Genomic DNA, 14,106 nt, shown 5'->3' with positions numbered 1-14,106 from the left:
AGGACCTCGTTACTACCTTTTCCAACATCAGCTAGTTTGTATTTGTCAACCTTGAGTCATCTGGTGCACCACGTCGTTTGGATATGACTTGCCAAGAACTCCATTGCCGCCGGTACCTACGCGCAAAAATAGACAGACCGGTTGCGTTATAGCATTGTCTGTCAGACTCATACCTATCCCGAACTATCGTTCGGTACCGGTGAATCCCTAGTGGATCCCACAAAATTGTCCACCTTGCTGACTCGAAATTGGCCTGAACATGTTGTCTTTGGGGCTTCTGATACGTACAAATACTGAAAAAGGCATCTACTCTCTCATGCTTAAAACGTACTTAAGTCGATCAAACCCACCACCATGGTGTTTGCATGGAGTTCCTACCAAGCCTCGCTGTTTCAATCCTTTGCCTTTTAAGCGTCGGATGGTTCCTTGACCGTTTTCGACTGCACAAATTTGGCCGTCTTCCACTCCCTCCAGGTCCAAAGGGCTATCCCATCATCGGCAACCTTTTTGACCTTCCAACACACAAAGCATGGCTCACATTTGATCGCATGTTCAAGACGTATGGTGAGTTGTATACCTTCAGTTGTCCTCTTATTTTCGATTGTGGTTCATGTTCGCAACAGGTGACATCATTTACTTGAACATACTCGGGCAGAGTTTTTTGATCTTGGGAAGTCCCAAGGTAAACGACGATCTTTTCGAGCTACGTTCGAAGAACTATTCGGATAGAACTCGTTCTCCGATGCTTCTGGACCTGTGAGCTGCTTGTGCGTTCATAGAAAAGAGATGGTCATTGATTTCTCGGCTTAGAATGGGATGGGATTATAATTTCGGTTTGCTACCCTATGGTTCCAGGTGGCGAGACCGCCGTCGTGCCTTTCAGAATCTATTCCACCAAAACAAGGTCGACAGGTACATACCTGCTCAGCTGAAAAGCATCCGCACCTTTGTCCGGAATTTGATGGATTCTCCGGACGAGCTCAACAATTGGATACTCTCGTGCGTTCCATCTCGGCTGACCGGACTATCTACTGATATTCGTCTTTCAGTTCCACCTCATCATCAATCATGGAAATAATGTATGGCTTGGAAATCACATCGGGAGATCCGTATGTTGACAACGCCAAGAAAGCCCTTGACGGTTTTAACGAAGTAGCCGTTCCGGGAAAGTTCTGGGTTGACATGTTTCCTGTCATGAAATACATTCCGAGCTGGTTTCCTGGGGCGGGGTGGAAGAGGCTGGCGCATTATTGGAGAGATATTAACCGTGATGTCCGCTTGAAACCCTATAATTTCGTCAAAGACCAAATGGTAAGTGCGACGTTTTGGTATACCACTTATGATTGACAAAACATTTGCAGGAGCAAGGAAATAGAACACCATCGATCTGTAGGACAATGATTGACGATTTGCCTGATTCCGACTCGCCCGATCGAACCATGAAAGAGGATATTGCAATCGACGTATGTGCCGTATCCTTCTTGGGTGAGTCTCAAGAACGCCGAATGCTTAGATAGCTAATGACGATGGCGCAGGGGCTTCTGAATCTGTATGAATTGGAATTTATATGTTTTTTTCCTGTGCTGAAATCTCTTCCCAGAGTCTCTCTGCTGCTCGTGTATTCTTTATGGCCATGGTCCTGTACCCAGAGGTTCAAAAGAAAGCCCAAGCTGAGGTTGACAGGGTTCTAGATGGGCGTCTACCAGAACTAGCCGACTGCTCATCTTTGCCCTACGTAAACGCAATGGTGAAGGAGACACTGCGATGGCAGCCCGTATCGCCCATGTGTACGCGGATCAATACTATCGATTCTTCGTTTTTTCATTGATATTCCCAAGCGATTCCTCATGCAACTACTGATGCGGATGAATATAATGGATACTACATACCCAAGGGTACAATTGTGATTGGAAATGCCTGGTGAGTTTATTCCAGATTGTGTGTCCTTCGGTGGAGCGCTGATGATTGGTTACCCTCAGGACACTTATGCATGACCCAGAAGTCTACAAAGACCCAGAGGATTATATTCCGGACCGCTTTTTAAAAGATGGAGAACTCGACAGCTCCGTTCGAGACCCGTCAATAGCTATATTCGGATATGGACGAAGGATTTGCCCTGGGCGATATTTCGGTCTCAATGCCCTCTTCTTGATGATTGCGCATACACTGGCCGTTTTCGATATCAAGCCTGCATTAGATGAAAATGGGAAAGAAATCAAATTCAAGCCTGATGTTACGGGCGGAATTCTCTCGTACGTGTGATAATGTTCGTCCGACTCGATAATGTGGCTGACATTTGATTTCTGTAGACATCCTCTGCCTTTCCAGTGCAGGATCGTGCCTCGCTCGCAGGCCGCAGTTGACTTGATACGCAACACCGAGCTGATGGAATAATGATCGCAAAGTAGTCGTGTTGTCGTGTTTATAAATTATTTCTTAATTAACTCCAGCCACCAACGTCACGGTCTCTACAGTAGCTTCATATCCATACACACGTAGCCCTCCACATTCCCGCAGACTCGACCTTTTATACCCCTCCGATCATTAATTCCCGACTTCAGGTAGTTCCAGTAACTGTGTTCTTTTCAGTACAGCGAAGGTTTTTACAAGTACCACATGCTTCATTGTTCAACTTATGCTCAGGCTGAGTGCCACTCGTGCATCTCTACCCCTCAGTTCAACTTTCCGACTTTGGCAGAACTGCATTCAGTGAATCGTCAAATCATCAACGGCCAACCTCATTGATGTCAGGATTCTCCTCGGGGAACGCGTCCCGATAATTGTGAACAGTGGCATAAGATGGCACAACGGTCACGTATTGCTTGCAGTTTCCCACCCCCTACTCCCTCTACCTCCAACTCCCCCACATTGTCGTCCTCGCCTTGGCACCGATCATCGGGAGCTTCTGACGAAAAAAGTATTGACGCATGCCCGGAACCTATTCAGGTCGGCCAAACCGGCCATCCTGGGGGAGCTTGCGTGGATTTGCTACGAACTTTCACTGCTTGCCTTTGACTGTTGACTATCCGGCTCTTGACGAAAATGAAAAAAGAATGGGACATTCTTGTTGAAGACGTCCTCAGCTACATCATGTTTGCTACTCTGGAAGAGTCTAGTGCCCCACGTTGTCCTTAGAGGTTGCATTGAGAGAAACTGTTCGATCCTCTAGAATTTGCGCATAAATATAGGGTGACAGATACACAATCAGCTGACTATTGAGTAGCGTCTTAGCCCTGCTTGAGTCAATGCATTTCGAGTCTCCCACTCCCTGTCTTCTCCTCCTTTCGCCAATCAGGAAGGAGATATTCAAGATGGAAACGTGCCTATGCTGTCATGGTTGAAATATATTTAAGCCCATCATACCAAGCATGAGGGTGCCTGCATGGATTTTCTACGAACCCTCGGTGCTTCAATCCTTTGCCTTACGTTTGTGGGATGGTTCCTCGACCGCCTTCGACTCCCCAAATCTCGTGGTCTTCCTCTCCCCCCAGGTCCAAAGGGCTATCCAATTGTCGGCAATCTTTTCGATCTTCCAACACATAAAGCATGGCTCACATTTGACCGCATGTTCAAGACGTATGGTGAGCTGTAAACCTTCAATTAATCTCTTGGTTTCTATTTTGTTCATGTGCGAGATAGGTGACATGGTTTACTTGAACATACTCGGACAGAGTTTCTTGATCTTGGGGAATCCGAAGGTGATCGGGGATCTTTTCGAATTACGCTCGAAGAACTATTCAGATAGAATTCGTTCCCTGATGCTATTTGAATTGTGAGCTACTCCATGTTGAGGAAAGTCCATTTCCATTAATATCTTGGCATAGCATGGGATGGGATTATAATTTCGCTTTGCTACCCTACGGTTCCGGTTGGCGAGATCGCCGTCGTGCCTTTCAGAATGTGTTCCACCAAAACAAGGTCGACAGGTACATACCTGCTCAGCTGAAAAGCATCCGCACCTTTGTCCGGAATCTGATGGATTCTCCGGACGAGCTCAATACTTGGATACACTCGTGAGGTCCGTCTCGGCTGATTAAACAGTCTACTAATATTTCTCTTCAAGTTCCACTTCATCGTCAATCATGGAAATAATATATGGTCTGAAAACTGAGCCGGGAGATCAGTTTGTTGACAATGCCACGAAAGCCATTAACAGCTTGAACGAAGCAGCCATTCCGGGCAAGTACTTGGTTGACTTCTTTCCTATGATGAAATACATTCCGAGCTGGTTTCCTGGAGCGGGTTGGAAGAGACTAGCGCGTTACTGGAGAGATATCAACAGTGATGTGCGCTTGAAACCCTTTAATTTCGTCAAAAATCAAATGGTCAATACTACGTTTCGCTCTACCACTCATAGTTGACAAAACATTTGTAGGAACAAGGAAACGTAACACCATCGATCTGTAGGACCTTTATTGAAGATTTGCCTGATTCTGCGTCGCCCGATCGAACCATGAAAGAGGATGTTGCGATCGATGTATGTGCCGTATCCTTGTTGGGTGAGTCTCAAAATGCCGAGTACTTAGATAGCTAATGACGATAGCATAGGGGCTGCTGAATCGGTATGAAATGGAAGTCCTATATTTTGTCCTGTATTGAAATCTCATCCCAGAGTCTCTCTGTTGCTCGTGCATTCTTCATGGCCATGGTCCTTTACCCAGAGGTTCAAAAGAAAGCCCAGGCTGAGCTCGATAGGGTTCTTGATGGGCGTCTACCAGAACCAGACGACGACTCATCTTTACCCTACATACATGCAATGGTGAAAGAGACACTGCGATGGCAGCCTGTAACCCCCCTTGGTACGTGGATGAATACTGTCCATTCTTCACTTTTTCATTGATATACCCAAGCTCTTCCTCACATGGCAACCGATGCCGATGAATATAACGGATACTACATACCCAAAGGTACGCTTGTCATTGGGAACGGTTGGTGAGTCTATTCCGATTGTTGTGTTTTTCGCTGAAGCGCTGATTCTTGGTTACTCTTAGGACACTTCTACATGACCCAGAAGTCTACAAAGACCCTGAGGATTATAATCCGGACCGCTTTCTGAAAGATGGAAAACTTGATGATTCTGTTCGAGACCCGTCAATAGCTGTATTCGGATATGGACGAAGAGTTTGCCCTGGGCGGTATTTCGGTCTCAATGCCCTCTTTTTGATGATCGCGCATACGCTGGCCGTTTTTGATATCAAGCCTGCATTGGATGAGAATGGGAAAGAGATTAAATTCAAGGCTGACGTTACGGGCGGGGTTATCTCGTACGTGTGATAATGTTCGTCCGACTCGATAGTACGACTGACAGTTGATTTTTGTAGACATCCTGTACCTTTTCAGTGCAGGATCGTGCCTCGCTCAGAGGCCGCAATTGACTTGATACGCAACAGCGACCTTATGGAATAATGATTGTAATACAAGTAGTTGTATTACTGTGTTTATTGATTATCTTTCAACTCCGCCACCACCATCTCCACGTTGGGATAATAGACTCATTTCCATCTTTCACAACACAAGGCACGGACAGTGGACTTGGAGGATGAATGTTTGGATGGCGTGGTCGGTTTGGAGTCTGTTGATTGGAGATGGCCATGTATAGCCGAGAATAGCTTTCATCTGATGCATCAAAGAGATCGACATGAGCTTGAACACGAAACACAAGTCAGATCAACCGCTTGAATGGGTCATCTTCATCTTTCCTCGTTGTCAATGGTGTCTATCGTCAATAACAATAGAGAAATTATGCGAGTGAACGCATGAATCTTGCACGAGAGATGGGCGAGAGCCCAGACCGGCTCTCCTACCTGGCAGGATGCCTCTCGGGAGACGAAAAGGAGCGTGGGGTGCCTAGTGAAAGCCTTGCTGGTCTACCTCCCTCTGTGCTTCATCACTCTCAAAAGACACGTCGGGGTAGATACTCTAGTTCAGGCCAATCCAAGTCGCGTGATTTTTCTTAGGCTGGAAGCCTGGACTCCTTGTGTAAAAAAAGCCTTCCTGGTGAGGTTGCGTTGAGGGGTGACGTGATCGAGCATCCCACATAGCATCCCTGATGGCATTGCCCATCGGAATAGAGGTCCGTGCCTTTCGGGTTACACAGCTCCCTTCTGCTTGTTCAGGTCGCGGTGAACTGGAGAATTTTATTCCATAGTATGGTTGCGGTGAGCTAACCATGACGTGCAAGTGACGGCCAGAGTATTTGGTGCAGGCTGAGGGCGTCATTTGTGAGGAGACGGTGGGCTACCTGCGGCTGACTCGGGCTCTGCTCGTTCTGATCTGCGTCCTTATATTGCCCCTTTCACCGCTCGCAGTATTGGTTGGGAAAGCCGGCTCGAGAGACTGGATATGAGCGGCTAGTCTGCCATCAGAGTGGTGCGAGGCACTTCCGTCAAGTGGATAGTCAGTAGGCAAAAGTGAGTAGCCCGATGTACGGAACGGAAGAGATGACGTCATGACCTGGCATTATGGTGCCGTCAAGAGGGAACAGGTGCCAGATGAGTGTAGTGTGCGTGAATGGGCTAGACCGGGTATGTGGACCATCGAAAGTAAGCAATGAAGTGGGGGTCCGATGCGAATGCAGGATGCCAATGGGTGTAGTATGCAAATGGATGAGGTGAGCGAGTGAATGCAATATGAAAGCGGATGCGGTGTGCAGCGGAATGCAGTTGCCCCAAGGATGAGTGCAGGGGCAATATCCGTCAACCATGTGAATCAAGGGCGGGGGTGGGGAAAGGAAAGTTAGCGGCTAGTTTGAACTTTGCCTGGAGGAGGAAGGACTTTACCTGGTCGTGAGCATCGCATGCTCTTGCTCCATGAGTATTTTAACTGCATCAAGGGTGTTTCCCACTCATAGCGCCGATGCCAATGACCCGCTGCTCCTTGGGATCGGGATTAGGCGGTGACAGCCCTATGTTCTTCTGAACGGTCGTTCATGATTGCTTCATCTCTTAGTGAAGAGAAACTGTTCCGAGACGAAAGAAGAGCAACGTGGTGCACCCTTCTGGCCAGCCGTGCTTTATGGAAGAAGTGATGCTGCGCTACGATGATTTTTCTGGAACAGCCTCTCATCTCGAATCGCAGCTCACGACAATATCGTGAATCAAACGATCGCAATGCTAGGTGTCTGCGAACTGGAATGTCACAAAGGCGTCGCAGGGGGTCAGGACTCAGAAAACATGTTCCGCGCCTCCTTGTAGCCTTTACCGTGGAGCACCCCAAGTCTAGATGATCGAATGCTTAACTTCTTCAGGGGTAATGCAGAGGACTGCGGGGTTCTGGCTGACACGGCCTACTTCCCTCGTTTGCTTTCTTTCGGGTGGGCGGTTTTTAACCTCTGAACATTTGTCGTAGTGATGAGGATCTCCTCTGATCCCTCCCGGGCTCAGGTGCGTTGTTCCTTGTCGAAAAGGACGGGGCGTGTTGGGGATTGGGAAAGTCGCCTGATTCGTCTACTGCATCCCTCTCTTCCGCTTCCTGTTGCTGCCTCTCCCCGCGCAGAAATTTGCCTTCATGATCCAAGTTCCATAAGGCAAGCGGAATTTGAATGGCTTCTTCTTCCGAGTAGCTGTTTCGTGCGATTAGCGCTTCCATAACAACCGCTGACGCGACCGAGCAAAGGCTGAGAGCGGCATCTCTCTTAGGTCTCGAAAGGCATAAACGGCGTTGAGGGTAACGGGTGTTCTATTCTGAGAAGTCTATTCTGAGAAGTAATACGCTACTGCCCAATCGGCGTTGCGAAAAACAAAAGAAAAAACCCGGGGGAGGTACTGAGCGCTGAGCCTCTGCGCGAGGTGAAGGAAGGAGAGAGAGGGTGATCTTTGTGACTAGTGACACCAAGGCCAAAGACCCCTCTCTACTCCGTCGCTCGTAACTTACCTTCCTCGGTATCAGACGTTCAATCCTTGCTTTGTGCCTTGGGACCGATCATCGGGACAGGAGGTTCCCACCTAACTGTCCATCCCGGCGGTCCCGAGCAAGTCTCGAGGCCGTATATAGTATAAACTTCGGGCTTCGTGGAAGAGAGAAACCAGGGATTTGCATGATTGGCCTAAAGATCTTCTGGGACTTCTGACGGGTGCTTCTGACGAAACTGACGCTCTCAAGGGGCCCGGAACATATTCAGTTCGGTCTGGCCGGCTATCCTGGGGGTGCTTGCGTTGGATTTGGTACAAGCCTTCACTGGTTGTCCACTGACTTGACGAAAATGAAGAAAGAATGGGGCATTCCTTGTTGAAGACGTCCTCAACTAGATCGTGTTTGCTACTCTGGAGGAATCTAGTGCTCCACATCGTGCTTGGAGGTTGTATTGAGAGAACTGTTCGATCCTCATGCCCTCTAGAATCTGTGCATAAATATAGAGTGACAGATACACAATCAGCTAACTATTGAGTAGCGTCTTAGCCCTGCCCGAGCCAATGCATTTCGAGTCTCCCACATTTCGCCGATCATGAAGGTGCTCAAAATGGAAACGTACCTATGCTGTCATGCTTGAGACGTATTTAAGCCTATCATACCAAGCATCAGGATGTCTGCATGGATTCTCTACGAACACTTGCTATTTCAATACTTTGCCTTACATGTGTGGGATGGTTCCTCGACCGCCTTCGACTCCCCAAATCTCGCGGTCTTCCTCTCCCTCCAGGTCCAAAGGGCTATCCAGTCGTCGGCAATCTTTTCGATCTTCCAACACACAAAGCATGGCTCGCATTTGACCGCATGTTCAAGACATATGGTGAGCCGTGAAATACATTTAACCTCTTATTTTCTATCTTGTTCAAGCGCACAACAGGTGACATGATTTACTTGAACGTACTCGGACAGAGTTTCTTGATCTTGGGGAATCCGAAGGTGATCGGGGATCTTTTCGAATTACGCTCGAAGAATTATTCAGATAGGATTCGTTCCCTGATGCTATTTGAATTGTGAGCTACTCGTGGCATGTTGAGGAAAGTCCATTTCCATTGATATCTTGACATAGCATGGGATGGGATTATAATCTCGCTTTGCTACCCTACGGTTCCGGTTGGCGAGATCGCCGTCGTGCCTTTCAGAATTTGTTCCACCAAAACAAGGTCGACAGATACATGCCTGCTCAGCTAAAAAGCATCCGCAAATTTATCCGGAATCTGATGGATTCTCCGGACGAGCTCAATAATTGGATACTCTCGTGAGTTCCATCTCGGCTAACCACTGACTGTCTACTGATATTTGTCCTTCAGTTCCACTTCATCGTCAGTCATGAAAATAGTATATGGCTTGAGCACTGAACTGGCAGATCCATATGTTGACAACGCCACGAAAGCCCTTGACGGCTTGAACGAAGCAGCCATTCCGGGCAAATTCTTGGTTGACTTCTTTCCTATTATGAAATACATCCCGAGTTGGTTTCCTGGAGCGGGATGGAAGAGGCTGGCGCATTATTGGAAAGGTATCAACAGTGACGTCCGCTTGAAACCTTATAATTTCGTCAAAGACCAAATGGTCAGCGCGACGTTTCGGTATGCCACTTATAATTGACAACTTGAAAACATTTGCAGGAGCAAGGAAATGTAACACCATCGATCTGTAGGACAATGATTGACAGTTTGCCTGATTCCGCGTCGCCCGATCGATCCACGAAAGAGGATGTTGCGATCGATGTATGTGCCATATCCTTCTTGGGTGAGTCTCAAATTGCCAAATGTTTAGATAGCTAATGGCAATGGCACAGGGGCTTCTGAATCTGTATGCATTGAAAGTCCTATACTTGACCTGTGCTGAAATCTCTTCTCAGAGTCTCTCTGCTGCTCGTGCCTTCTTCATGGCCATGGTCCTATATCCAGAGGTTCAAAAGAAAGCCCAAGCTGAGCTCGACAGGGTTCTTGATGGGCGTCTACCAGAACCAGACGACTACTCATCTCTACCCTACGTAAATGCAATGGTGAAGGAGACACTGCGATGGCAGCCTGTAGCGCCCCTTTGTATGTGGATCAATATTAATTCTTTCGTTTTTTCATATCAATATTCGCAAGCGATACCTCACATGACAACTGATGCCGATGAATATAACGGATACTACATACCCAAAGGTACGCTTGTCCTTGGGAACGGTTGGTGAGTCTATTCCGATCTTTGTGTTCTTCGCTGAAGCGCTGAATCTTGGTTACTCTTAGGACACTTCTGCATGACCCAGAAGTCTACAAAGACCCAGAGGATTATAATCCGGACCGCTTTCTGAAAGATGGAAAACTTGATGATTCTGTTCGAGACCCGTCAATAGCTGTATTCGGATATGGACGAAGAGTTTGCCCTGGGCGGTATTTCGGTCTCAATGCCCTCTTTTTGATGATCGCGCATACGCTGGCCGTTTTTGATATCAAGCCTGCATTGGATGAGAATGGGAAAGAAATTGAATTCAAGGCTGATGTTACGGGCGGAGTGATCTCGTACGTGTGGTAGTGTTCATCCGATTTGATAGTATGGCTGATATTCGATTTTTGTAGACATCCTGTGCCTTTCCAGTGCAGGATCGTGCCTCGCTCAAAGGCCGCAATTGACTTGATACGCAACAGCGACCTTATGGAATGATGCATGCAATGTGTGATTGTAGTTATTCAGGACGAACAAGAAACGGTCAGCAGTGGTGGGATCGTGAGTTATGGCATGTAACTAGCAAAGTCAGAATATGCCGAAACGTCAGCGTCAGACTCGGATGTAATGTTCTCGAATGTGAACTGCGTAATGCGGTTTTTCGGATTTCAGATACATGTCGATTATAAATAAACGTCTTCGGTCATATATATATAAGTAGCTGTATTGCCGTCCCTATCGATTATCTCTTAACTCCCGCCACCACCACCTCTAGTACGTTGGGATGATAGACTCATTTCCATCTTTCAAGTCGGCGCTGGCAACACAAACCAAATCCTTATCGCTGCCAATGCATAGTCTTATGCATAATATTTGTTACCACCCACGGGTAGTTCTCCTCATTCACGCAATGCCCTACCTTTGAGTTGTTCCATGAACACACCAAGGGCAGTGTAACGTAGAGCATTGCATGTTGCTTGGGTCTAAATAGGCTCAAATACATCAGTGACTTCTAGAATCTGGAGGCTGGAAGTCAATGACCGCTGGAAAACCGGCTGTGTCAGCATGAGTGGACTTGGCATGCGAGAGGTTTTGGTTTGGTGGTAGATGCCATGTTTATATCCAATCTGTAACTACCTCCCATGCTTATCCGAGTTGCTTCATCTAGCGGTGCCTCTGATCAGCCCCCACTGCCGCAAGCCAGTCTTCACCCACCGCGACTGGATGTGGCGGCGGCTTTACTGATTCATCGAACGACACATTTGCCCTCGCGGTTTCTCGCATCTCCCTTCTTGGTGTCGTCTTTGCTCCACTCTTCTTCTCATAAACTGCATGACGTCCTGATGTTTCTCGGGTATTGAACATTGTTAGCCCTTTATATACCGTAGACTTTTGGCACTGTCGCTCACTTTTCCGTGTACTGACGATCGTGTAATGGAATTTGCTTGGATATTCAATTAGCAATTGGACACGTGACTGTGATTGTTCTTGATCCCCACCACCGACGATGAGTAGCCTACCGACGACGATGCACCGTGTTCTCGCCATTCCAGAGCTTCTCGACACAGTGTTCAAGTCTATGGATAGCCGTTCTAACCTCAACAACGCGCTCGTCTCCCGCGCCTGGTCGGAAATCGCGCTAGATACCCTTTGGAGGCAAGTCAACGACCTGTATCGGCTATTTAACCTATTGGCGCCCTTGAGAATAGAGCCCATCTCTGGAAAATACGTGAGTTTCGGTAGCATTTAGGCTTGTATGACGACCATACCTTTGACAGGAATTCTCGCACCCGCCCGAGTCCAGCGACTGGACCCGTTTCCACCGCTATTCGAAACGCGTCCGCGAGCTCGTTTACAACGAGCACAAATCCAAACGCAAACTGAACCAAAGTGTATTCGACGATGTTGCCAGAACGAGAATATCAATCTCAATCTTGCCCAACATGCATACGCTCGGCTGGAGCGCTTCTATATCTCTTTGTGTCATGTTTCTGAATTCCAACATCAAAAATTTCACCGTGCATATCCCGAGTTCCATCGACGTCGCATCATCTCGTCCGTTGTTGCGTCCCTTTTTCGATGATATCACTGCTCGAATGCCTGACCTCATGTCCCTCAATATACAAACGAACATACCGATGAATGCCCTTGAACTCGACGTTGTCAGGCTTCTCGAGTCCCTTCCCAATCTTCATAAACTCATCCTACCTCGCTTCTGTTTCACGACTAGCATCGCCGAGTGTGTTTCAAGGCTTTCAAAACTCGGCTGTATTGAATATCATTACTCCGAGGAACAGGGCAATGGCGAGGCGGACGATATCAAGCTATTCAAGCCCGAACTGTCTGAAGGCGCCTTTCCATCTTTATGGGATCTTTCACTTGCCACTACGTACGATGATCTGCAACGCTTCCTCACCATCCCCTTCTCTCCTTCCAGTATAACCATGTTGCATGTCGAGTCACCAAATATTGAAACGCCCGGCGCAATCCATCAACTTCTCGTAGCCATTTCCGAGAATTGTCAAATGCTTAAATTTTTGGCCTTGATATCTCGTCGTCAGTCTTTTGAGGTCGATCTTAGTGAAGACCAAATTAATACGACCCGGCGCGTCTCCATGGATACCCTCAAACCTATTCTTGCCTGCGCCAACTTGACCTCGTTCGAAATCATTCACCAGTATCCTCTTTTACTCCAACAAGAAGACGTGGAAACCTTTGCGACGAGGTGGCCATCACTAGAGACTCTCAATCTCAATAGTGAGCCGTACGACCTCCGATGGCCCAAGCTGACACTCGAGGCTCTCCTTCCCTTTGCACGGCATTGTCATCGCCTCAGTGATCTCAGCATTTTCCTCGACGCCTCTACAAACCTGATTCCTAAATCATCTTCGTCATCGCCGCTCCCCATGTTCTTGAGCCTGAACAGGGTGTCCATGGGGCTTTCCAAAATCACCGCATCGGCACCAGTCGCAATTTTCCTTAGTCACCTCCTACCTATTACATGCACTATTGACAATGGAGTTACTTGGCTGGAATCGTTTGAATACGGTCCAGCTGACGAGCTTGTGTTGCATGAAGAACTAACTGCGTTATGGGCTTCTGTTGATGATTTGGTGCCTACGTTGATTTCCGTGCGGCTGGAGGAACGAGAGCGTGTGAGGTGGGAAGTAGAGGATTTGGGGAGTGAGTTGAAAGTTTTGCGTAGTGCGCTGAAGACTTTGTCGGACAAAGTTGATTATTTGGAGGGGGAGTCGTCTTCTATCAAAGACGTTCCTTGAGTTACATCGTGAACGAGACGTTGTACTGCTTGCTCGATAATGAGATACTGCTTCTGAATGTTGTAAGCTTTATTTACCTGACCTGTATTAGATTCATGCTTTATTATATCTAGGCACTCATTCTTGGAGATGAATGATTCGATCGATTCAACGGGTTGTGAAAGAGGGTTATGAAAGTAGTCCAAGGAGCATCAGGTTCGGGGCGAATGGAAACGAACACTTGTAAACTCGAGATTCTTGACTAGGTCTAACCATCCACAGCAGCGTGTTCTTCCTCTAGCACTTTGATACTCTTGCGACCTCTTGTAAATGTGCGCTACTACCATGTTTGAAATAGAATGAAACAAATTGCTCTCTGCGTACCTTTCCAGTCATCTTCAGTGGAGTACCTGACAGATATACAAGTCATCATCGATTCATCGATTGCCGAGTTGTAGGGCCTCAGGCCTCAGATGCCATCACTCGACCTTGATCGCATCACAGTGCACTCAACAGTCGCCGTCATCCTCCTCCCCTCCCTTTGCGTCTAGCAGAAGCCCAGTTGCCCGATGAGTCCTCATCCTACTTCGACGCTCAATACTGTTACAAAATCCTCCTGGCTATGCCTCGCGCAACTTGAACATTAAACGCATTGCACCGAGACTCACGACGCTATTCCTCGACGACTATGCTGCCGATCAGCTTTAAACTTCACGGGACGGGAGCGAGCAAAAGCAAGGAAATGTATATGGTCCAAAGATGGAGGTAATGCGATTGAAATTAG

The 14,106-nt window shown here is 47.6% G+C and overlaps 5 protein-coding genes across 5 annotated transcripts; all 5 read left to right on the top strand.

Annotated features, from left to right (window-relative positions):
- Positions 1-365: 365 nt before the first annotated feature.
- On the top strand, positions 366-2,394 carry AGABI2DRAFT_180897 (hypothetical protein; the record flags this gene model as incomplete). Its single annotated transcript, XM_006456098.1, has 9 exons — positions 366-564; positions 624-756; positions 856-999; positions 1,050-1,311; positions 1,362-1,463; positions 1,601-1,787; positions 1,839-1,920; positions 1,980-2,252; positions 2,310-2,394. The coding sequence occupies 9 exons, from the start codon at positions 366-368 to the stop codon at positions 2,392-2,394; spliced, it is 1,467 nt and encodes a 488-aa protein (XP_006456161.1).
- A 988-nt stretch (positions 2,395-3,382) lies between these two features.
- On the top strand, positions 3,383-5,406 carry AGABI2DRAFT_122081 (hypothetical protein; the record flags this gene model as incomplete). Its single annotated transcript, XM_006456097.1, has 10 exons — positions 3,383-3,581; positions 3,640-3,772; positions 3,825-4,013; positions 4,064-4,325; positions 4,376-4,499; positions 4,549-4,562; positions 4,613-4,799; positions 4,851-4,932; positions 4,992-5,264; positions 5,322-5,406. The coding sequence occupies 10 exons, from the start codon at positions 3,383-3,385 to the stop codon at positions 5,404-5,406; spliced, it is 1,548 nt and encodes a 515-aa protein (XP_006456160.1).
- Positions 5,407-8,631: 3,225 nt separating this feature from the next.
- Positions 8,632-9,038, top strand: AGABI2DRAFT_45037 (hypothetical protein; the record flags this gene model as incomplete). Its single annotated transcript, XM_006456096.1, has 3 exons — positions 8,632-8,728; positions 8,786-8,918; positions 8,975-9,038. Coding segments are annotated over 3 exons (294 nt in total), but the record flags the coding sequence as incomplete, so codon positions are not given.
- A 42-nt stretch (positions 9,039-9,080) lies between these two features.
- Positions 9,081-10,563, top strand: AGABI2DRAFT_77179 (hypothetical protein; the record flags this gene model as incomplete). The annotated part of the gene is made up of 7 exons (XM_006456095.1): positions 9,081-9,163; positions 9,216-9,477; positions 9,534-9,661; positions 9,772-9,956; positions 10,008-10,089; positions 10,149-10,421; positions 10,479-10,563. The coding sequence occupies 7 exons, from the start codon at positions 9,081-9,083 to the stop codon at positions 10,561-10,563; spliced, it is 1,098 nt and encodes a 365-aa protein (XP_006456158.1).
- Positions 10,564-11,564: 1,001 nt separating this feature from the next.
- AGABI2DRAFT_210964 (hypothetical protein) lies at positions 11,565-13,490 on the top strand. Its single transcript, XM_006456094.1, has 2 exons — positions 11,565-11,794; positions 11,844-13,490. The coding sequence occupies exons 1-2, from the start codon at positions 11,573-11,575 to the stop codon at positions 13,341-13,343; spliced, it is 1,722 nt and encodes a 573-aa protein (XP_006456157.1). The 5' UTR covers positions 11,565-11,572; the 3' UTR covers positions 13,344-13,490.
- Positions 13,491-14,106: the final 616 nt, after the last annotated feature.

Source organism: Agaricus bisporus (genome assembly GCF_000300575.1).
Source record: "Agaricus bisporus var. bisporus H97 unplaced genomic scaffold AGABI2scaffold_12, whole genome shotgun sequence".
Taxonomy (NCBI): Eukaryota; Fungi; Basidiomycota; class Agaricomycetes; order Agaricales; family Agaricaceae; genus Agaricus; species Agaricus bisporus.
This window is presented reverse-complemented; position numbering and strand designations above follow the sequence as displayed.